Source organism: Vigna umbellata, chromosome 8, assembly GCF_029865625.1.
Source record: "Vigna umbellata cultivar VRB3 chromosome 8, Vumbellata_1.0, whole genome shotgun sequence".
Taxonomy (NCBI): domain Eukaryota; kingdom Viridiplantae; phylum Streptophyta; class Magnoliopsida; order Fabales; family Fabaceae; genus Vigna; species Vigna umbellata.
Window position 1 is genome coordinate 19073271 of NC_142172.1, and position 26492 is coordinate 19099762.

A 26492-nucleotide genomic window follows, 5' to 3' on the forward strand; every position below is an offset into this window, starting at 1 on the left:
CTTTTATGTTTAATGTTTATACTTATATTGGTTGTTGTTTGATGGTTCTAAATATTAACCGAGCATAACAATAATTTAATTTATTGCTTTTATGAGATATTTTTTTTGTAATTAGTTTTTTATATAATTTACACTAAAGTAAAATAACAATGTGCAAAATCAAAAAATATTATTTAAATAAGTAAGTATTTAAAAGAGAAAAGTTTAAAAATAAAAATATAATGTATAACTAAGGAGGAGAATAATTTCTTGAATAGTAACTCAAATTTAACTTTAAGTTTTATCTGATTATTAATTGAGAATATAATTATGTATTAAATACTCTTTGAAAATAATCAATACTTTTTTGCGAAATCATATTGAAAACGAATAGTACGTTAAGCATAGGTATATTGTATTGATGATAAATTCGTATTGTACTTTATTTTTTTATGATAACCTAGAACATTGAAGCTTGACATTTATCGTTAAAATAAGATAATCAATGTCATTTTAATCGTAATAAAATAAGTGTTTGATTATTATATTATAAGAATAACGTATAAAAAATAAATTTAAATCGATCTTAAATAAAGCTAAAAATATTCACAAATATGATTCTCTTTTTTACATCAACAAAGACAAAAACATAAATAAATAAAATATAATTAGATATTAAAATGAGATTTAAATATTACTTGATACCTCTCTTCTCTTTTATAAGAAAAATAAATCACACTTGTACCTCGTACTTACTCAAATATTAAAAAAATGACACTCATTCATTTATAATTTTTAAAGACATGCTCAAAATTCATTCGTGCTAAAAATAAAATACTGATCGTTCTTAAGTTTTAATAAAATGACTCCTATATCTGGTTTTTTATTGAAAAAATAACATATTTTGAAGTTAGAATAAAAAATATGAAAAATTAAAAATTAAAACTAAATTATGAACAAAAATTGAATGGTTTAGTTATAGAAAAAAATGTGTGGTTGTAAAACAAAAATAATTATATCACGTTCTGATTTTAAATTGGATATTTATTTCCGTTTTGTTATTAATGGAAATAAGAGTGACAATGTGTTGGGTGTGAGCGGACCTACTATAATTAGGATGAGATCAAAGTCTTGATCCAGCTGCCATTTTAAAAAGAACTTATATATCTTTTATTTGTTTTTTATTTATTTTATATCTATATCTATATAGGATTTTTTTTTACATTTATTTTTTAGTTTTATCCTTTAAATGATTTTTTTAAAATTAAAATAATTGTTTTGTCAATGTTATTTTGTAAATGATCATTCATTTAAATTTAATTTTTTTTTTAATTTGACCTTTTTTAAACAGAATATTTTTTAAACAAAAAATTAGCTATAAAATAAATAAAAACTTCTTAAAGTAAAATATAAAAAAATATTTATATTTAATTTTATAATAATAATAATAATTTTATTAATTTTTACTATCATAAAAAAATAACACGCATGTATTAGTAATATATATATATATATATATATATATATATATATATATATATTACATTTAATTTTTAAATACCTTAATATTTAACTGATTAGTTAATATTTCTAATTACACATTATTAGTTTTAAATTACTCTACTTAGTAGAATTAATAATAGAAACTTAACTTCAGGATTTAAATTTTCATAAAAAGACAAAATAATATGAAAATTACATATCTATTAAATATTATTTGTTTTTAATAAAACATTTTTGATAAATTAGATAAATGGTCCTACGGTCATCATCATAGACCGAAAATGTCAACTCGCCCCAGAAGAACTTTTCCACTCTTAATAAAACAACAATCACACTCCTTATTTTATTTATATTTATAAAATCAAATACAAATATAATAATAAATTTAATAACATATAATTTAATATTGAAATAATGGTTTCTAATTTTTTTTTTCAAAATTTATAATGCAGAATGACAATATGTTTTTTATGATGATTTTGTATTTTAATTTTATCCCAAAAGAAATAAATTGTTATTGATGGAAATCTGCAAGTACGAAAGTTGAGGCATTTGATAAACAAGACACATGACTCTAATTATCTGCTAAGTGCAACTACCACCATTGGCGCTTCCTTATTTCGCGGCTTAAGTCCCACCACCATTATTATATCACATCCAAACTACCCACACTCATTTCTCCAAAACCATCTTTCATATATTCAACACCATTCAACTACAACCACACCTTTATCATTTCCCTTCCTCCATTTCACTTACAACATACTTTTTATATGTTTGCATCAAAAACAAAATTTGTGGTCAAACACCTTTCTCTTCTTCTTTGTTATGTAACCACAAAATATGAGAATGTTAGTTTAAAATATATAAATGAATGAAAATTTCATCTTACATTTTATGAAATTGAGTTATAATTAAAGTTCGATACTTAATATAGTATTCGAGTCATGATTATCCATTATTGGAAGATTTGTTGTTTGTTGAACTTTTTGTTTTACCCAATATTAGACCACCCCATTAATGTTTATAATCACACTCAAGATATGCCTCAATATGAGAACGTGTGTTGGAAGTCTCATATTGATTAGTGATAAAAATATATAAGCGAATGTAAACCTTACCTTACGAGCTGGTTTTGTAGAGTTAAGTTAGACTTAAAAATCACTTATTAGTAAACATTAAACAATAAGTATAATTATTAGGAGAAGTTTTTAATTTAGATTTATTATTTTTAACGTTTCTTTCTCTTTCTATGGGAGTTGGGATGAAGGTCAATGTTGTTGATGATTAAGAAAAATACAATTGATTAGTGTTCTTTTTTACATGCAAGGTGGGAATGATGCAGTAGGCATGTGAGATGAAGAAAAACTTGGTCATATTATCTTGGATATATGAGAAGTGAACCATTACATAAAGATTAAACATTAAAATTATATTTAGTTCAAACATATTATTATACCTTCTTTAAAAATTATTGATTGAGATCCTAGTAGCACTTTGAAGTTAACAACACAGTAAACCATAACAACTTACAAAATAAAACAAGAACAACTAGTGTTATCTTTCCAACATCCTCCTCGTCTCATTGCAGGAGCTTGCAATTTGAAGGTTTTATCACTCAAAATAAATTGTTCTTTCGCAAGAATTCAATCCTCGTGATACTTAAAAGACAGGTAGAATAATTTAATAGAGGTCAAGTTACAAATTAAGCCTTGTGAACAAGACACACGAATGTCAGTGCCTTTTGAACTGATTGTGAAGAAGACGGAGACAAAAATAAGCTATCCACTAGTGTCACTAGTAAAAAAATAACTTTTAACAAACCTAATAAGTTGCAGTTTCGACGAAAACGAAGCATAAAAAGATGTGGTGACATTTTTGTAATTTTACGAATTTATATCTTTTAACGTGGAACATCTCACTCGTTTTTTATTTTCTGAAAACGTCGTTCATCTTCACAATGTTGTTCACAATGAAAAAAGAAACTAAGAGTTTTTAAAATGAAGGTTTATAGTGAAGTTTTGTAGTGAACTATGATGGTAAGATGGAGAGTTGGTATTAATGATGAGCTTTGTGACTGGAGTTCACAATGAGGATTTGAGGAAGGGTTAAAAATGAGGTTTTTGAGGATTGAGATGAAGTCCTAAGTTAAAACACTAAGAGTTTTGAAAAAAAGATAGGAAGTGTTTTGCTAATGAAAAATTTAAATTTATTCTTTTTTTATTAAAATTGAGAGAATGAGAAAATAATGCAAGAGAAAAAACAGGAAAATAAGATATTTATTGGGTCTGTATGTAAAATTGAATTACCTATCAATAGGTAAATATTTGTATATAATATTGAATTTATCTATAAATCAAAATTGATAAGAGAATATTTATATAATATTCTATTTACCTACGAATTACAATCTGTAAAACTATATATATATATATATATATATATATATATATATATATATATATATATATATATATTAAATAAACCTTATGGTAAGTTTTTTATTTCGTATACGACTTTTACTATAATTTTTCAAGAAATAAGGAGTATATTATATAAATTTTGAAGGTAATAAGTCTACTGGGTAAAGTGGGATTCTGTCTTTAAAAATATAAAACATGAAATAAAAATATTTATTAAAAAAATATTACTTTCTCGAATAGAAATCAATGTGTTAGTTTTAGATAGAAAAAGTAATTTATTGGTCTAAATAAACTCTAGCATATTAGAGTTATTATTGATTTTCTTTTTCATTCTTGAACTTCAATACCTACATACCCTTTTTTCCATTCTTTTTGTGTCAATTTTGATCTCAATGGCAACGTGGTGTTTCTTTTCAAAATTCGAACCTATTCTAACTTTTTTTAAACATAAGGGAACTCCTCTCTTTTGACCCTTTATATGATTGCTTTATTGTTCAATCCATCAACTTGATTGTTCGCGGCAAAGTTTTAAAATGGTCCCTTTTCGTTGTCTCATTTGATGCATAAATTAAATCATTCATCATTAATAAAATTTTAATTTAGGATTAACATTCCCATCTTTTTACTAAAAATGTAACATTTTCTAAGACAAACTGGCCAATGAGAAGTTATACAAGTATTTTATATTAACCATTAATCAATTTCTAAACTTGTTAAACTTTGTGTATGTTTATTCCTTTTCAAAACAGTAACATTTAACAAACAACTTTGGAACTTGAAACTACGTGTGCCTATCTTTTGTGCTTCGTTATGTTCCAATTTTTTCTCGAATCCCATGCACTTTGTCTTTTTCAATAAATAAGAAACGACAGTAAAAGTTAATCCATATTTGTTAAAATATTTAATCACATTTATTGAAAGTTTCATATATCAGACTAAAAATAATATTAATTTAAAATATATAAATTGTGAAAATTTCAATTTACAAATTAGTTTTGTGGTATTATATTATATTTAAAATCTATTTTGTTAAGTATATTGTTTCATATCGGAGCATGGTCAAACCACTAGTTAATGTGTAGTTTTTCATATAAACTGATTTTTTTGAATTGATTTAGACTTAAAATATATTTATTAACATCTATTAATTGAATAAAATTTAAACAAAAAAAAAAGCAGCACATCTCAAGTTTAAATTTTATTATATTGTTTTAGTTTTAGAATTAGGTACATAGTATACTATAAAGTCTTCCTATTAAAATCTTCATTTCTCAACTTTTTATTTATGTGGCTATGGTATAGGTCCACCCCACTATGGACGAAAACAACTATGTCAATTATTTATGAACATAATTAGAGATTAATACTATTCCTAATTTAGGTAAGTGTGTGGGTTGATTATTATATTAGTTTGAGCTTGGTGTTAGCTTCTATGGAATATTTTGTTAGCAAAAGCATGCCCCGTGAGTAACATATCCCAAAGATTTAGGGTTAATTATTATAACTATTCATTATCGTTTACATTGTTTTTGTTGAATATTTTAGAAAATATTAGCACCCTCAAAATCTAGTATTCTCTTCCATGAGCAATATTTCAAGGTGATGACGATAACACAATTTTTTAATAAGTGTAATCAATTACAATGTTATTATATTCTCAAAAGCTATTTTTAATCAAACATCATTATGAAAATCATAAAAGAAAATTAACTTCTCTTCTCACTGCCCCCGTTTTACAATGTTTTATAGTTCCAATGAATTAAGCTACACTTCTATTTTCCTTTTCCGATATGAAAATGATTTAAATTTGAATTGAAATTTTTTGCATTAATAAAAGATAATATTTTTTGTTCGGATTAAGGGTTCTTGTATTAAAGATTTAAGAAACCGGAGTTGAAGATAATATTATATATTTTTATAGTTTGATTGGAATTTTAATTTTATTGAATCTTTTTATAAATCTTTCTCATCATTGATATCAAGTAACTGAAAAAGATAAATATAATATAGATTATGTGTATTGGAAGTTTTTCAACGAAAAGTTATAAATGTATAAATTATAAGCTCAGAATTAAATAAAAATAATAAAAAGGTAATATACAACAAAAAAAAATATTACAAAAATATAATATTTTAACTAGCTGTAGTACTTTTCTTGTATATATCTTAAACTTTGGCATGAAATTAATTTGATCCAAGAATAGGAAATTGCTGAAAACCAACTTTATGAGTGTCAATGCATTGTGATTGACATGTCATGTTAAAGTCAAATTAAGTCTCCCTTGGTATCAACACATTTGCTGTGTTAGTGCTCATAATCAAATATTCCACTGAAACCAAATTTGAAACTTGAAAATGGATGCAAAACCTTCATATTTTCTCAATTGGGTGCTTCTTTCACCATCTCAGCCATGAAATGAGTCATTTTGTTTCCTATAAGATATGCCATAATCATTCTCCAATTCATCTTGTCCCTTTGCTTCCTCACACACATCTATATCTACTTCTGTCACATCATAATTACTTTTTCAATTCCTTACACTTTCTTAATCATAAGAAAAAAAAATCAAAACTACGTTTTAAATCTAATTAATATAAGTAAATTGATATGCAAGACAGATTTGTATTTATTTATATATTATAAACTTGTTTTATTTTTAATTCATGTATAATTTTTAATACACTTTCTTATTTTATTAATATGAAATTAGATATTAATAAATGAGTATTATAAAATTTATAACTGTACCAAATGGTACAAATAATAAACAAGATAAGTTTAGACATTTTTTTTATGGAGACTTACTTGTCTTGCTAAAAAAAATATATTTATTTTCTAATTCAAGTTAAAAACTTTAACAAAATTTTTTTGATGTGTATAAATAAATGATAAATAAATTATTATAGATAAATAATTCATTGGAGTTGCATTTTATACATAAAATTAATATGAAAACATTAAATAATATATTCTCAATTCTTACTTTAATATTCACCTCACTATTTAATAAGTCTTAATGTCTTACAGACAAATCTAAATTTATTAATAAGAATTTTAGTGTCTTAGACATTTTCTTATTAAAAATTCGCATTAAGCATTAAATTCATATGTTATGAATGATTAACAATGAACTCTCTATATATATAATGTTCTAATGACTGGCTTTTAACTCTGTCAAAGCTCCATTGATAAGATCTGGTGAGTTTGTTCAAATTGGACGGGATCTCAAACTTATATTTGATTTTTGTAATTGAAGCAATTCAATAGGTTAATATTTGATTTTATTGAGATATTATTCAATTTTCAACAATTTTTATTTATTTGCACAATATTTTCATAAATAAGAATCAATGTTTATATTTTCCAGTTTATTAAATAAAATCTTAATTATCTAAAATATAATAATATAAATGTCAATAAAAGATAAAAATAAACAAAATAAAAACAGTAAAAATGTCAATTATCAATATTAAGATGAATAGTTAGCGGTTGACACGATAAATCTAATTAAAATAAATTTTAATTTATAGTTTTGATACCATAATAAAAAATTAACTTCAAACTTAATTCAACCTTGTAAAATCAGCTCAGCTTGTATAAACTCGTATAATAAATTTAGATATGAATTTCAATAACGTTAAGAAAAAATGATTTCGATTCTTTTTAATATTTTATTATGATTTTATTTCTATCTTTTTAGTTCTTATACTTATTATAAATTCATAAATTTGTTACAATCTTTAGTGAAGAATCTTACATATAAGAAAAATTAAATTTACTATTTTTTTTTCAAATTATCTTGATAAAAGAATGGCCAACAACACATTTTCTAACACACATTAAAAAATTATATTATAGAATAATAAGTCAAATAGAATCATAACTTTGCATAATTTGGCACGTACAACGTTCTATAATTGAAAATTTGAGACAGAAACCAGTCCAAATACTGAATAGGCTTTTGATTTTTGATGAGTTGATGGAGCTCTGACCCATCTCATAATATATACACTCTTCAACTTTTGAATCATTGCAATGTATGATTAAGTTCCAGCACTACCCACCAATCACAACTCATTATTAACAAAGAAAAATAAGTTTACTTTTTAAATCTCACACAATTTCATACATACACAAATAAAACTTTATTTCTTAATAAATTGCTCTTAATACCATTTTATTAGTTCTTAATACACTTCTCTTGAATATTTTTATGACCTCATTAGGGATTCTCTATTATCCTCAATTTATTAGATTTTGAGATTATTTTTACCTTCAAATAATCCTAATAATATAAACATTGTATTGAATTGTTCTAATAAGTAAAATAAAAAATAATATACATGAAAATACAAAATCCGGCCACACTCACAATAAATGAATTGGTGAAGAAAAAAATATGAAATATGAACCAGAATAGACATTAAAAATTAAAAATTATTATTTTTATTACTGAAAAAAAAGAATTGAGTTCATATATTTTTATTGTCAAATAAAAAAAATAACGGGTTTAAAGTTTCTAAAATTTAAAATAAACTTATATGAACTGAAACTAAAACTAACCTAGTAAATAATAAATAATTTACTATTATCGTTTTATATTAAATAAACATAGTACGTAACTTTGATGTTTGTTACAAAAAATATCAACATATTACTTTTATGACAAGTTTAAAAGTGATAATTTTTAATGTAAAGTTTAAAGTAGGAAAACCAAGTTTAGAAAATTTAAAACGTATTTAAATAATAAATAAACAACAAAAAAATATTCCCCATGTCGAATATCTCTCCACAAACATTCGAGAAATGACTTATTATTATTATTATAATAATAATAATAATAATAATAATAAAAGTCTTAATATTAAGGTTTAAAATATGGACGTAATCACAACTTCAGCAACAACCTTATCGTTTTAATATCTTCTTCATCGTATTAGAATAAAACTTGTGAACAAGGTTAGAATAAAACAAGGTTGCAAATTATAAATATACGGTGCATCAAGTAATTTTCTGGATTGATTATTTTTAGGTGTTGCATTATTTTAAGATTTTATTTCTATTTAGTCGTTATTTTAAAGTTTAGAAGAATAATTATAATTTTATGATTTATGTTTGTGCACTTTACTTAATGTTATATATTTAATATTGCACATACTTTATCAACAATAAAAAAAAGTTTATTAAATTTATATTTTTCTGATGAAATCAGATCACAATTACAAATTAAATATACAAATTGGTTCGAGTGATTGAAGTACCATCAAATTTATATAAGTGGATCCATCAAGTTTATCAAATTGTATCATAGATAAGAAGCATTAATTAATATGCAGTTGAAGGTCCCATCAAGGCTTTAATTCCAGAATTTTGGTTTTAAGAATAATTAGCATAGGGATTATGAAAAGGTTCTAATAGTCTAATAGAGTTCAACCACTATTTTCTTTAGCTTTATTATCTTTGTGTTAATGCTGAAAACTATGCCTTCATGACATGGACCATCCTATTTATGCAATGCACCCCACCACTTTAATCTCATAATAACCACATGATATTTCAATCATTTATATATTTGTAATCACTTTAGTTTATTTTTTTTTTATTCATTAACTTTAAAATAATTTTTTTTATAGTTTTTTAATTTAAAATTTTGATTCAATCCCTCAATTACTAATTTTTATACCTAGATTCTAGTTTTTTTTTTCTACAAATTAATTTATATATAAATTCGTATAAAAAATATACAATGAATTTAATCTAGATATTTGGTGTTAAAGTTAAAAAAATTATAATGGTGTTGGGGTTATTCACTATCATGAAATAAAATTTTCTACTTTACGTTAGATTTAGGGAGGACCAATATATGTTTTTGTAGGCTTTTCTAAATTTAGTTGAGTTTGACTAAAATCAAAAACCGGAAACTCACAAAAAAGTAACAATGTTAATTTACATACAATGATATGATACAACAAAATTTTAGGATATGAAATATAAAACAATAATCAACAACATATTAAAAGTACAAAACTAATGAACATATTAATGCTTTGACATGATTAAGATTGCAATGACAATTTAATTTGAATAGTGTAATAAAAAATAAAATTTATCTAAAAAGGATAAGATAAAAAAACAACTTGAATGCAATTAAAAAAAAAATTTACAACTACAAAACACTCGTGACCATTGATTTAAACCACAAAAATGACTTTCAAAACATCTATAAACACTGACGTAGTAATACTATTATTATTGATGTCACCACCCTAAAAAAAACGTGAAAGACAAGAAAGAAGAAATTGAGAGTTTTAATTTAAACAGGTTAAGTCAAATCGATATATATATTTGAAAACAAAATGAGATAAGGATGAACTTTACTATCCAATACACATTTCTAAAGAAAAAAATTTATCCTCGTACCCATATATCCAAACTTAATAGGTATAAATTTTTTGTCTCATTCTCATCCCATCGGATAATGGTTATATTGTACTTTCGTGCATGCTTTTTCAGTGTTTCAATATCAATTAATTATTTTTTATAAAATAATAAAAAATTATTGCAAAGAAACCTAATATTACTAAATATTCAATATGAAAAAAAGTGTATTTTTGTTTCTTCAATATCAAATATTTAGAAAAAATATATATATACATTTCAAATCAGAATACCAAATAAAATTTCATGAGAACCAAAACATGTATTAAATTTGTAAATATTAATAAAAACAAAGTTGATAAAATTGAAAAATACTCTCAAAAAATTTATAAAAAGAAAATCGATATTCAAATTTAAAAATATTTTAAATGAATATTTACTCCTATTCTTTAAATTCTAATGAAATATCTCTATATACTAATACAAATTATGATACGACACTTGAATGAAATTACATAAAGAACAAAGACTAAACCAATAAGAATTCAAATTAGCATAGATCTTTCATCTTTTTGAACTTCAATATAAGTTGGGTAGTGATAAACAAGATTCATAACGATGACATTGAATTGTTATAGTGATATTAAATGATTTTTTTCATAAGACTGTAACGATATAATTACATTTATGATAATGAGTTAAAAAAAATAACTATATAAAAGATATCAAAACATTATTCCACATTATAAAAATAAACAACAAATAAAAATATTTAAAAAAGTAAAAACAATAAAAATTATAAGAATAAGAGAATAAAAAAGATATTTTTTTTATATTACTTAGTAAATAAAGGGTTTATATTGAATACTTAAATTGAGAGTTAAACACTCTCTTGTGTGAAAAATAAACAATAAATAAAAATATTAAAAAGTAGAAATATTCAAATATAAGCCATAAAAAATATTTAATTTATATACATTATTTAAATATAATTGTATAAATATTCTAATAAAAGATAAAGTATCTTGAAGGAGTGAATTGATTTCATAGTAAGCCAAATAATTAGAAAAGAGAAAAAAGTGTGTAACTAAAAAGAAAAAATATTCTAAAACTAAAGACTAAGAATAATATATATATATATATATATATATATATATATATATATATATATATATATATATATATATATATATATAAAAGATTATCTAATAAATTAGAAGTATTTTAGTAATTTAAATTAAAAGAAAAAAGAAAAACAGTGATAAATATTAGAATGAGTATGAAAACGGATACCGGAGTACATATTCATTATCTCCAATTGAAAAAGTCAAATATTATCAATACTTTTACCCCGTCAATGCAGAAAATCAATATTAAAAAAATCAAACAAATTTGAATAACATTCACATAAATGAATTTATTTGTTATTCCTATATGTTAGTCCAACATAAATGTTAAATTCTTGATCAGACTTCTAAGAATATGGGATAAAATAAGTTTCAATAATTTATAAAATTGTTACTGGAAGTCTATTTTATTGTTTTGCTTCGAATTTGTCGATAGTAATGTTTCAAAGCTCTATTTTGCCCTAAATTTTCCTAGTAATCCAAAAAAAAGATTCGACTTTTTTAAAAACTAAATAACCATTGCAACAAAACTATGGTTTTTCATGAGATTCAGCATAGCATAAAGGTTGAATGAAAAACATAAATTTTGTTCTGGTAATTAATTATTCTAAAAAATGAATGAAAAGTTGAGCAGGAAGATCCAGCAAGGTTGATGAATGTTTTTGTCACGTGGGTGCAAGTGCCAAAGATGTTGGCATTAAAAGAAACAAAAGTACAAACATTATCCAATTATTCACCACTGTGACCAGCCAATTAACCATTTACAGCCCCACATATTTGACCACACAAATATTCCTTTGCCCTTTCTTTACTTCCATTGTCTCTTCCACATTACTAACATTCTTAAACAACATATAAAATGAAAACAAAATTCATACCGACATATATGTTCTAACAGCTTTGTTTTTTAGAAAAAAAAAATCCATATCTTGCTCCTCAATCCAAAATTCTTGATGTTTTTTAAGATCTAGGGTTAGGGTTTGATTGTCGTATAACTGAAATTTCGGTACTTAATTATAAAATGAAGTAATTTTGAATATTGGTAGAAGAAACAAAAAAGGGTTTGAGAAAAGAGAAAAAGTGACAGAAAAGAAAGTGAAAGGGGAATGAAAGTTAGGGCAAAATAAATGAAGAAGCGTCAGTGATTCAGTGATTGAATGAAGGGTCAAGATTTTTCTATGGTAAAACGTATCTATCTCAGACTTTCTTATAATTATTAATTCGGTCAGACACTCCGGAACACTTTGGACCCACCTTTTCATTCTTATTTTTCATGTTAATTTCAGGGTCACCCTCAAATATTCAATCATTTTTTTCATCCTCAAAAATAATTTTTTATAATTAATTAAACTTTAATATATTATTTGATAATTTTATCATACCCAATAATCTTACATCACTTAATAATCAATATTAAATATAATTTAAATATCTTTTCCTTTTCCCCTTTTAAACCAAATTAATATGTATGTAGTGTTTTATTTTTCTTTATTAACTGTAGTTATTTTGTTGTAAAAAGTTGAAGGAGGAGTGAAATAATAGTTTTACAGTAGGTAAAAATGGAAAATAGTTTATTGCATTAAATGGTCCAAAAGGTTGCATGCGCAGCATGGGTAACATACGGCGACGTTTCTACTAGGCCTTCTATATGAATAGTTTCTCTACATATTTCCATCTTAGGATATATATATATTACAAAGATGAAGAACAGATTCTTTAATTTGTATAATTTTCATACCTTTATGACTTAGGTCATCCCTTTTCTTAACCCATTTTTCTAGTTTTTAAATGAATCTCATTCAAACATATTACTTATATATCCTTTATTTGCATGTTCTTTTTGTCAATTTTAGTCCAAATTTATTATACTAAGTATGGGTATTTTAACCTTTATCATATATATATTACACAAAAATTATTAATTAACAACTAATTTAGAGGCAAAAAATAATATTAATTCAATTAGACACTATTTGTAAATAAAACATAATTGATATCTAAAATCAAGTCTATAGTTAATAAAAAATTATAATTAGTTTGTCAATTTAAATTAATTTGTGAATTAGATGTTGTTTTTATAAATAATTATATATATTTTTAATTAAAAGTATCATTTTAAATATCAATAATTTTTAATTTATAAAATAGTGTCCAACTTAATCAATATAATTATTAATTATTATTTTTTATCTTTAAATTAGTTGTTATTTAATAATGTTTTTGATGATAAGAAGAAGTTGAGCATAAACATATAAAAAAAGGTACAAACATATTTATTAACTTTTTTAATCACCCTTTAATTTTGTTAATCTGCATGCAATATTTTTAATTGATATTTTATTACTCAGTTTCTAAAAGCGTAATATTACGTCCTTTTTAGAGTCTACTGCAATTATAATAAAAATATAATATTCTATTTGAGGTAATTTGGATTAAATTGCTTGGTTATAGATAAAATATAGAGGAATATGATAAATATGACAAAAACCAATTCAATGTAAGTGTATATAAATCGTAACATACATGAAAATTGCGAATTAAAATTGTGTTAGTTCAAAAGATTGATTTTTGGCATAATACTTTCTCTATATCACATTCAAATAATTCATGTATATATTTAACTCATTTAGTTTTGGTAATTTTTCTAAATAACAATTTAAAGCAATGCAATTGAATAAAAAAAATTCATTTTTGCATGCTCGTTTCTTTTTATTGTTAATTTTTCTTAAATTAAAGTTTTCTTTGTACGTTCCTTTCCTTTTACTTTTAGTTTTTATTCAACTTTTACACTTTGTATTTAATTGAATCATTCGATGGATACTCTACTTACAAGTATTGGCAAAGATACAAGTCTTGGTAAGTAAATAAACAATTAAATACGCGTCGATTTTTATTAATCATGAGAATTTTATTTTAAAGGTTTTAAATAAATTTTATCATATTTTTCTAAAATTTGTAATAATTTATTTTCTTTAGTTTTCACCCTTTCTAAAAAATAAATTAAATAATTTTTCATTCCTTTCTTAATTTCAAGTTTTACTTCTCTTTCTCACCTCCAAATTAACTTTCTACAGAATGAATAAAATTAACAAAAAAAAAAATGATATGAGAAAGAGTTTTTGTAACAAAATTAAACCCACTTAAAAAATTAAACGATTAATACAATATTCTCATGTTATCAAACAAAATTTAGAATCATCGTTTACCACCTTTCTTCCTTCTCTATTATTTCTTGGACTATTCATCTAACCATCTTCGTGCATGTGCATATATATAGAAGTAATGATTAACAAATTATAAACTTGATAGTCATAATGAAAAGAAGATTAATTATTTGAATATATGATATTATGATGTGCTGGCAATAGGTTGTTAAATTGTATGAATCTCTCCTACATATACGTGTTTAACCTAAAACAGCTTGCAGATATGATGATGAAATTGTTTCCAGCATATATGATAGTAACAATGACATGTTATTATTTTTCGATCACTAGTGCTGTTTCTTACTGTGTATTGTGTCCCTTTGGTTTGGTCACAATCTAATTTTCTGCATTATGGCTACCTGTCTCATGTCTATTCATGATGTCTTTGTCCATGCAAGAACCATTCCTGTAGTGTATTTTTAGCTGAGAAATGACAAAAAATACTCATACTTTCCCACAGTAAAACTCACCAGTTTTTTCCCTGTCCAAATTTCATTTCATAATGTTGCTATAATTTTAAGTGTAAATTATATTTTTAATGAATTAGCAATGTGTTTTTAGACTGTATTTTTTTTTCTTAAAAAAAATATCATGTTTGAGTTCTCCAATACCATATGTTTGAGTGTATATTTTAATGAATTAGTAATGTTTTATTACTTACATTTTATTGTACAATATAAGTGCGTTGGAATATATTGAGTACTTCACTTATAATATATCCCTTTTGTTGATCAATTTCTATTTATTGTTTGCCAATTCTCTTGTTCTACTTAATATATGATGTTTTTAGTCAATCAATTTTTAAAATTGTTTCATAAATTTTGATATTATAATTCCTAAATATTTGCAATAATTTATTATGATAATTATTCTATGATGAACATAAATCTACAAATTTCACATATTCTATATGTTTTAGATCAGAAATATGTTCTCTTCTACACTATATTATATCATCAAAGTTTATGCAGATGAAAGTTTGAAATTAAAAAACATTCTAAATTAGTTTTTATTATTTTTTTCGTTTTATATTAATATACACTTAAACACTTCCAGCAACTAAAAAAGGAAAAAAAAAATGTATCATAATAATATAAGTACAACACAAAAATTATTCAATAAGAATAATGCAACCTTTTGTATCCTTAAACTTGAAAGCACTTTTAACAATTAAAAATAACTCAGATAATCTGAAAAAATTCACTTTTTTCCCAAGTATCATGTGTCTAAAATGTTGATTTAAAAAAGTTCATTCAATTATTTCAAGTTTGTAATCAATTATTTTTCCTAAAATTTAAAAAATAATTACAATGCTTTCTCTTTTAATTAATTATATCACATGTTAATTGATTATTTCAACTTTATATTTAATTAAAAATAAAATTAACTGATTAATTAAGATTTTATTCAATTAAGTTATAAGAACATTTATTTTCAATTTTCATCAATTAACTAAGTTGATAACCAATTATTATGTTATGAAATTAATCAATAATGATTCAATTGATTATTTTTAGGTTTAATAGCCAATTTAGTCCCCACTTTGGTTGAAAAATCTCAATTTAGTCCCTCGTTATAAAAGTGTTTTACATTAGTCCTAACTTTTAAAATAGTGGGTCAGATTGGTCACTTTCGTTAAATATAAGTTAACGAAATTAATGGATGATGATGTGACACAGCTTAAAGCTGATGTGTTAGATTTGTCCCTCGTTAGCTTTAAGTTGTGTCACATCATCATCCATTAATTTTGTTAACTTATATTTAACAGAAAGGACCAATCTGACCCACTATTTTAAAAGTTAGGACTAATTCAAAACACTTTTATAACGAGGGACTAAATTGAGATTTTTCAACCAAAGTGAGGACTAAATTGGCTATTAAACCTTATTTTTAAAATTGAATAGATCAAAATAACCATAAACATATATTTTTTTCTTAATTTTAACATTTTTTAAATACTGTGTCTTTGAATATTTTTTGTGTAGACTATTTGTAACATCCCAAAATATAGTAATTACCATAATTTAGAATTAATTACAATTAACAGTAATTAAGCAGTCTTTACAATTAACCAAGCTCAAAAGCCGAACGGCTTAAGGTTGCAGAGTTTCAATATACAGCTCAAAACAACGAGCGCTAATAACGAACGGTTTTACCAAAACATATAACCGAACGTCTAAAAATAAACTAAACATTTACAGCCTAATATAATGAGCACTCTAAGGCTCGGCCTTTACTTCTACTTCCACCAGATTAGCTTCATCCAAATTTTCTTCTTCTAGCATTTCTTCAAGGGACGCACCACCATCTGCTCACATCCACAACGGATGATCATTGCAAGACAGGACGAACGTACATGGACAATTGACAACACAAGGAAAACGAAAGGGTAAGCTTATAATATTTAATTCATACATCCAACATACTCATTCAACATTTCAATGCATACGCACAACATACAATTTAACATAATTCATTATAGTAATTTATAAGTATAATAGACGACCGTCCGGACTGTATGAACCGTGTAGCTACAGGCGTCCTTGCACCCGAGTGATGTAGTAACTGGGATACCCTCAACAGCTGCCACTCGAGGTTAGCTCTATCCAAAGTACCCTTAAGGAATAGAACCTCCTGCTATTCCCACACATGACTACTCCCTTCTACGTGAAGATGAGCATCACGGAATATCAGGATGGACCAAGCCAGCATTAGCTATCCATAGTCATACTTTACCAATTCAATCTTTCAATATATATATATATATGAGACGTTCCTCCCTGGAACGCTCGTCCAAAATCCAACATCATAAATTCAGTTCTCATAGTGTTCACACTTTAACTTATCATATTCCATCATCTTTTACATCATTAGGTTCAGGAGTCAAAATGACGAACGCTCAATCCATTGAAGAAGTAGGACGAACGTCCAAATAAAGTTACTGGATACTCAGGGAAATATACAATTACCGTAATTTTCTATTTGGCCAGTTAGATGAACTGACTCGACTTGAAGTGTACTGGTACTTAGAAAATATTTGTGAATAAAACATGAACCAGATTTAATACACAATGGAGTGTCAAGAATACTTAGAATCATATTTGAAGATGGTTGCATGATGAAAACTAAGGCCAGAGATTTAATGGACTTACAGAGAATGAATGTCTAATACTTTAGAACGAACGCTATTTTATCAAATAATTATTCAATTAATACGAGCGCTTGATATGAGACCTTGCGCGATTTAGAACGGACGCTCGTTATAGGACCGAGCGCTATTTCGGACGAACGCTTGGTAGAATACCGTGCGCCGTTTAAGACGAACGTTCGACACAAGGCCGAACACTATCAAAGACGAACGCTCGACATAAGGCCGAACGCTATCAAAGACGAACGCTCGACATAAGGCCGAACTTTACGTATTTATAAAGTTTCAAATATTTATATATAGTTGAGCTGAACCGAACGCTCAAACATTCAAATGGGGACGCTCGTTCTCGAGCAGAGTTCTTTCCAAATGAAAGAATTCCATTCTAAGTTATTTTCCAGGAAAACCGAACGGTATAAGACCGTACGATGACGAGCGTCTTTTATCATAGGGAAGTGTTTTAAATTTCAGATTTCTCAACCTTAGCAGAATTTTCCAGATTTCAAATTTATAAACTTTATAACTTTCATTCCAGATTTAATTCACCTTAAACATCATCATCATACAGATCTCAACATTTTAATCATTCCAACTATACAATAACCATACTCCGTTCATACATAATCAAATCAACATACATTTCAAACCACCACAACATATATAATACATACAAGCAGTGCTCGTTCATGACAGATAAATCAAAATCAGAAATCATATTCCATAACAGTGGTCATCCATACAGCTTCAACATCATGCTTTTAATACATGCAATCCAGATTACACAACATGCAAGTATAAATTAAACATATAAGCTTCCCTTACCCGAATTGGCAACCAAACTTGTCCTAGATGTAAAAGTGGCTTCGTTCAACAAGCTTTTCTTATATTCTTGACTCTTCCAAAACAAAATCTAACCACGGAATACAGAACACTTAGAATACAATCTTGCATGAAACTAAAAACCCTATTTTTCCAGAACCTAAGGACGAACTACGGAAAGGGGACTCACCAGCTTCGATTCCAATTTTGTTCGGTCCAAAAGGAAGATCACAGCAGAACGAACACTCCTACGGTGCTGCAAACGTGATCGGAGAATAGATGTGAGTTTTACAGTAGAGAGAAGGTTGGAAGTTCAAGAGAGAAGTTGGAGAAGATGAATGGGTGTGTTTCGCGAGGAAGAAGATGAGTGATGCAGGTGAGAGAGTTTTTCAGAAAAATCTGGTTTTGTTAAACTCGTTTCGTTTGAACGAGCGTGTCCCAGGCTGACACCTGCACACCAAACTCTCCTTTTGGAAGTTTCTCCCGTGACACGTGGCGTGTGTGCATGCAAGGCTAGGTGCGCTTTTAATGTTTTCAGATAAATGATTTGGCTCAGCTTTCCTTGCACAGCAGAGATGAAAATCAGAGTTGGGAGTGGGTTTCTAAAAGAGATAAGCATAGATTATGATGTACATTAATGGTGATATGACAAGTAATTTACAAAGTTAATTTTCAGGGTCTCACACTGTTGAATTCAAATCCTTGCATAAAAACTCTCAATTATATAATAAAATTACAATATTTAAAACTTTTTGAAAACAACATCTTTTACCATCACTTCAAAATAACTTCACTTAATGTTTGACATGACTATTCAAATCTATCCGTATATAGTTCTATTTGAAGGTGAAAACATGCATTTAATAATGTATATATTATATTATCTATTGAATTATCAATGCAAACAAGTTCATCAATTGGGATGTACTCACACGTACGTACGTTTTGATGATAATGCAAAAAATATATATTCAACCAGAGATGAATCATTATCAATACTGTTCCACCATTTTCCTTTTCCATTCGTGTGGCAGGTGGACAATGTAACCAGAAATAGATTCAACATTATATATCCATATCAAATATGCTTTAATAAAAATATATTAAAAATTAACATAATTCCAATGTAAATTTAAATACAACTATTTTATTTAGTGTCATTGGTTAATAAATATAGGTATTGCACAAAATTTGAATTAGTGACGATTTTCTTTAAGTCAAAGTTGATTAAAAACATCTAAAATATGTCCACAAGTAATAATTTGTTTAACTTTTAAACCTGAATTTAAAGATGATGTTAACAATAAATATTATAAATTGATTTTATGTATATGTTGATGTATTATTTATATTAAAACGGGAGACTAAATTTGATATTATTAGACGAAATAATAAACTTATTAAACATGAAACTTTGTCGAAATAAACTCGCTAATTTATGATTTTATAATATATTAAAACCACAAACTTTTAAAATTAATTTAACCTTATCAAATTAATTTATAAAATAAAATTTATATTTATTTATATATTTAAATTGACTTTATTCATTATAATCGTATACCTGTATGATTTATATTTTGGTTGTTTGGATAGATGGACAACAAAATCAAATAACCTTAATTACAATCTCTAATAAAAATAACTGATAAGTTTTAGTTATTAGCGTTGAGCTATGATTATAATTTTACTAATCATAAGTTTATCTCAAAATCTATAATTTAGAGTGTATTTGACATATATTCTTTAAAAATGTAGCTAAAATACATTCAAAACGACTTAGGTAAAAAAAAAAAGTGTTAAAAAGTGTTTCACTGTTATTCTTGACCTCACACAGAAAGATTTCAAATTAATACCTAACTATTTTATAATTTTTTTATTTGAAATAGTTTAAAAATGATACTTTAATAAAATAAATAATTTTAAATAATGATTGAAAGATCCAAATTGACCAGGCAAAAAAAAAGGTGTTAAAAATTGATTATAATGAAATAATTAAGAATGAAAAAGAAAGGGTGAGCAGGAACATGAACAGGGTGGTGAGGACATAGATTAATATATATGGATCTAGGTTTAAACCCAGAGAAAGGAATCTCATTAATGGACAAGCTGGCTGGATGAACAGTTAGACTGATGGATGTTTCTAATCAGAAGCTCTCATCTCATGCATGCTCAAAACCTAAAACTATTTCATGAGACACTTCTGCTTCATGCAACTGTAACATCCTTGTCCCCTCTTTCTTTGCTGGGAACTCGTGACCATCCAAGAATGGTGCAGTATAGTGAAGGATTCATCAATGTTGTAGTAAATGCTAAAACATCAATGTGTCCTACGTAGCTTTATACAATCACAGTGTCATGTTCCTCCTGCAGTGAATTCATGTTTTGGTAAACTGTGAGAGCAATGCTCCAAACTGAGATCTCAGATCAGTGATGAAGACGCTGTCAGAGAATTAAACTTGCATGTATTTTGCTCGTCAAACATCTCAAATTTTTAATGTATTAAAAAATTAATTAAAAGTTAAATGATTTATAATTGAAACAAAAGTAAATAAAAATTATATATATAGTATGAAAAAGTAAGAAATGATTTATGATTGAATGAAATGATAAAATAAAATACAGTGTCCATTACAAAAGATAGGTGAAATTGATTTTGGCAATTATGAAAATCACTGTGATTGTTTTGTTTTTGTGTGAGTGGCATCTGCACGATCGTTAGCAGAAACAGAGTTGCATTGCATTGCCTCTGTCAACGAATAATACGGTACCATTTTTTCTGTACATTAAAGGACCCACATGCAAAAGACAAATATCTCATCCATCTTATTTATTATTTTCTTTTTTATTTTCAGAAAAAAAAAAGGTTGCAAAAAAAATAAAATTTAAACTAACAGATATACTAAATTTATCAACTATATTTCATAAAATAAAATAAATTTATTAACCTTTTTTTACAGCATTTAAATTGACAGCTTAGTTTTGCATACAAATAATCTAGTCTTGATATAAAAAAGGTATCAACATGGGATTTGAGAAAATCAAATAGAAACACTTTCTCACTTTAACCAAAAAAAGGGGTTCAAATCAAAGACCCTTTAATCTTATCCTGAATTCTTTGATTTTATTAACTTAGGTATAAAGTAGAACTCATCTATGGTGTTTTTTTTTTCTTTTCAGAACTTGAAAAAAGATCCATTTTTTTTTACCACAATTGTGAGTGAAACACCAAAGGTTATTTTTTTATTGATTTTTATTTGATTATATAAATAAATTACTAAATCAATTAAAACTTCTAATTAATCTTCCTATTTAACATGTTTTTCCCCTCACTTTTTTCCTTTGTCAAAAATTCCCCTTCTTTATATCTTTTATGAAGTGTGGTAGGGTATAATTTGCATGATGGCATCGAGAAACGAGACCCGTTGATCAAGTCCTGACAAAGATCAACGGTTGTCACATGTCTCCGTGCTCTTTTAATAGAACTTCTTATTTCCGCTCCCTTCTCCTTCTTTAAAACCTCTCTGATTCTCTGAACAAAACAAAACCTCTTCATCTTCGTTTCTTCAAAACCCGAACCCGATAATGGAAAAGGAGCGACCCGCGTGGAGACCCGACCCGTTTCACAGCACGGCTCCCCGTGACCCCATGGAGTTCCTCTCGCGGTCGTGGAGCGCCTCCGCGATGGAAGTCTCCAAGGCTCTCTCTTCGTCTCAACAGCTTCCACCTTGTTCCAAAACCAACAACAACAACAACCACCTTAACCTCTGTTCCAACAATTCTAATGCGTCTGTGATACTGGAAGACATAGCGGGAGAAGTTGAAGAATCCGCCACTGTTTCTGGCAACCCGTTCTCCTTTGCTTCCTCTGAGACCTCGCAGATGATTATGGATCGTATCATGTCTCACTCCGTATGCTCACTCACTCTTCCATTCTTGCTTCATCTTCTCTTTCTTCTCTCTGCAACTACTCCTATGTAGAAAGGAGAATAACAAAGTTAAATTATCTCAGTTTTTTTCGTAGAGATTTCAATGTGTTAGTTGCTAAGTAGGGGCATACTAGTGGTCGAATTCAATGAAGGAAATCGTTTTTTTCTGTACCAGTGTTGGTACTGTAAAAATTTCAAGATCACTGTAATTAGTTTGATTTTTCTTCTTTTGGTATCTGTTGATATACAAATTTTTTCTTAGTTTTTACATTTAAACTTAATATATTTTAGACATTTTAACTTTTTCAGTTCATGGATATATAGTTTTTGAACTTTTTAGCTTTTATTGTCAAAATTTGTGGAAGCTAAAAATAATAGGATGTGTAAAAATTAAATTTGTTTGGTTATAGATATATGAATGATTAAGCCTAGATTAAATAACTTATAAACTTAAATTTAGGAAATGTCATTTGAACAGATATCCTTAATTTGAATATGTTTGTATCAGTAGTCTTCAATTTTTGTGTGTTAATGGTGACAAAAGACTGAAGCAGAATGGGTGGTTTTGAGTTTGGTCAGCAGGAGGTATCGCCAAGGACCTCAGGAAGGCTCTCTCACAGCAGTGGCCCTCTTAATGGCTCCCTGACAGACAGCCCCCCGGTTTCCCCTTCTGAGATTGACGATTTCAAGGTAACTATGTCTCTCCCTCTCTTTCTCTCTCTGAACCGACAAACATGTTTTTTTTTTTAATGGAGTTACACTTTTTTGTTTGGTGCAAAGCACGAACACTGATATCACTGCACACTTGGACCAAACCAACCAACCAACCAACCAAACCCACCATGTAGTTTCAGCTTTCTCTCTTACCAACAAAACAGAACAAACATGGAGAGAGTCCTCTGCTTTTATCTCTTCACTGCAAACAAAACAAACAAACTAGTTAGTACTTGTTTTGTTTTTGCTTATTTTTCCACTGCCCGCTAAAAAAATTCAATAAATTACAAACTAGTTAACGGAAAATAGTGTTTTTAGCCCGGCAAAAAATGAACAATTTTTGCTTCGGAATCCTCGTGCTTCTTAGTGTTTCAATTATTTCGTTAGGTTTACAATTCCAAAAGCTGTGTTTTTTTTTGTTTCCATTGCAATTTCAGTTACAAGGTTACTCAGTGGTCCCCCTTCTTTGTGAAATTGGTGAAAGCCACCAACAATAACCATTCTTCTGATTCCTGATCATGCCTGAAAAAAAAATTTCCTATTGGGTTGCATTAATAGCTGATGGACCACCCTATGAGGAAAAATTGGAAAAAAGGATTGAACATAAGTTAACCATAGGCACAGACGAAAATATAAATGGAGATAAGTACAATTTTGGACTCTGCCACGCCAAGGTTGTTTACCTTGTTCTTTTGTTCAGAACAGCAGAGACTAATGTTAACAATTTTTATTAACTTGGTACTAAAATATTTACAAATATTGATAAGGAATTAGTGATTTGGAAATAGACACAGAATATTTTCACTGACACGACAAGATCCATTGTGAAACACACAAAGTTGATGTTGCAAAACAATTTGTTGGTTGCTTGTCTATGTTGTTGCTAAGAATGGCCCACCACATGAAATTTTTTCTCTGCAGTATAACCGTTCGAACAACAACCACAACGCCACCAGCATCATCACCGGTCTCAATGGTCAATACTGGGGTGCCGGCGGCGCTGCCGCCGCCGCCGCCGCAGGCGGTGGTAAGACAGTGGGGAGGTGGCTGAAGGACAGGAAGGAGAAGAAGAAGGAGGAGACCAGGGCGCATAATGCTCAGCTCCACGCTGCTGTTTCGGTTGCTGGCGTCGCTGCCGCAGTTGCTGCCATCGCCGCCGGCACTGCCGCCTCTTCCGGTTCCGGAAAGGACGAGCAGATGGCAAAGACTCACATGGCGGTGGCATCGGCGGCCACTCTGGTGGCAGCCCAGTGTGTGGAGGCGGCCGAGGCCATGGGTGCCGAGCGCGACCACCTGGCCTCGGTGGTCAGCTCCGCCGTGAACGTGAGGTCCGCCGGCGACATCACGACGTTGACGGCAGCTGCAGCCACAGGTATCCGCATGACAATAGAAACAAATGACATTCACTTTAACTGCTTTATCGTGAAAATTTTAACGTTATAATTGGATAATTATTTTGAATTTATTTAACTGTAATGTACTTAACTTCAAAGGGTCGGAGATTATTGATTTTGTGGTAATTATTTTTCACTTTTACTTACTTCACACTTTATCAAATTTAGAAGAACCAAATCAAAAAAACTTAAGTGAATGAATTTTCTCTCAATTATTGTTTTTATTCCTTGTTTTGTACTAGCATTTTTGGAAATATATCCTGACATAGGACAGCTTTATATTATCTTATTCTGATGTTCATACAATATTTGCAGTTAACATTAGTTCTTGTTTTCAAAATGGATCTGTTTCTGTCCCTACATAGGAATTTTTTTGTGGGGTTCTGATGCTTTTGTGTTGAGCATGGTGTCTGTGGCCTGATTTTGCAGCTTTACGCGGTGCTGCCACGTTGAAAGCGAGGGTCCTTAAGGAGGTTTGGAACATAGCAGCCGTGATTCCTGTGGAGAAGAATTTGGGTGGCGGTGGTGGCGGCGGTGGCGGCGGAGGTAACGGTAGCGGTAGTAATGGCAGCTCTAATAGTAGCTTCAGTGGTGAAATTGTGCCAGAAGAAAACTTCTTGGGTATCTGCAGCAGAGAATTGCTGGCCAGAGGTTGTGAACTTCTCAAACGCACACGCACCGGTATATTTTCTGAAATTTACATTTCTGTTGTGTTATTTTACTTTGTTTGATTCGGAACGTTTGTTACAATTTGGCATGTTTTGTGTTTTGTGTCTGTGGAGTAAAAAGACATTAGTAAAGCAGATTCTGTGGTGTTATTTTTAAATGTCTTGTGTTTCTTCCTTGTATGATGATTAGGAAATGATTTGATTTGAGAATCGGTTGTTGCTCTTGCAGGTGAACTGCATTGGAAAATTGTATCCGTTTACATAAACAGGATGAACCAGGTGCGACTTTTTGTTTACTTTGTTCGAAATCATGTATTAGATAAACAATTATTTGGTGATCAATTAAGAGTATGAAAAAAAGTTGAAAAGTGAGGGCGCTTAGAATGATGTGATGTGAAGGGATGAGATGAAGTTTTAGTTTTCCGAGAAATCTGCAAGTGGTGGTAACCCTTTGGAGGCTCTTTTTGTGCTCTCAGGTTATGGTGAAGATGAAGAGCAGGCACGTTGCTGGGACCATCACAAAAAAGAAGAAGAGTGAGTCTTTGATTTTGGTTTACTTTTTTGTCCGACTCTTGAAATAATTTAACTGAAATGGAGGTGGGTCTTGGTCCGGTTTGGGGATTTGTGAAAGTTGTGGTCTTTAAAGTAGGAAAAGAATCAAAAGGTTTGTTCTTTAAGTTTAATTCCAAACCCCTTTTTTGAAAATATTGCACAGATGTGGTGCTTGGAGTGATCAAAGACATGCCTGCATGGCCCGGTCGCCACTTGCTTGATGGTGGAGAGAACCGTCGCTACTTTGGTTTGAAAACAGTGATGCGTGGTGTTGTTGAATTTGAGTGCAGAAATCAGAGAGAGTACGATGTGTGGACTCAGGGTGTGTCAAGGCTTCTATCTATTGCTGCTGAGAGGAACAACAGAAACAGAATATGTAACGTTTGATTGTGAAGAAATTTTGGGATTTGGGAAAAGGGAAAAGGGTAAAGGGAAAGGGAAAAGGGATGATCCTTGCTTGTATGATTGATGATGATAATGATCAAATGAACATGGTAGTACATCTTTTGATACTTGACGGGGTTGGGGGTTTGATCCAAATGTAAAAAATTGAAATGAAGTTCCAATTATGTTATATGAGGGTTTTCTTTCTTTCTTTTGGATATTTTTATGTATTTTTTGAATGGGAAAAGTTGGAGAAAATCATGTGAA

At 28.0% G+C, this 26492-nt stretch overlaps 1 protein-coding gene across 3 annotated transcripts; it reads left to right on the top strand.

The window, feature by feature from the left end:
- Window positions 1-22098: 22098 nt before the first annotated feature.
- Window positions 22099-26492, top strand: LOC124838181 (VAN3-binding protein-like). 3 transcript variants are annotated; one of them, XM_047313711.2, is made up of 7 exons: window positions 22099-22496; window positions 23084-23203; window positions 24149-24599; window positions 25051-25302; window positions 25519-25568; window positions 25766-25823; window positions 26005-26492. In XM_047313711.2, the coding sequence occupies exons 1-7, from the start codon at window positions 22170-22172 to the stop codon at window positions 26226-26228; spliced, it is 1482 nt and encodes a 493-aa protein (XP_047169667.1). In that variant the 5' UTR covers window positions 22099-22169; the 3' UTR covers window positions 26229-26492. The 3 variants fall into 3 exon arrangements, with proteins under 3 accessions (XP_047169667.1, XP_047169668.1, XP_047169669.1); XM_047313712.2 differs by having other exon boundaries at window positions 23093-23203; XM_047313713.2 differs by having other exon boundaries at window positions 23096-23203.

Excerpts from the sequence above, each read along its gene's own strand:
- LOC124838181 (XM_047313711.2), top strand. The coding sequence starts at position 22,170 with ATGGAAAAGGAGCGACCCGCGTGGAGACCCGACCCGTTTCACAGCACG. Across the intron at positions 23,204-24,148 it reads CTGAGATTGACGATTTCAAG|TATAACCGTTCGAACAACAA; the intron begins GTAACTATGTCT and ends TTTTCTCTGCAG. Across the intron at positions 24,600-25,050 it reads GACGGCAGCTGCAGCCACAG|CTTTACGCGGTGCTGCCACG; the intron begins GTATCCGCATGA and ends CTGATTTTGCAG.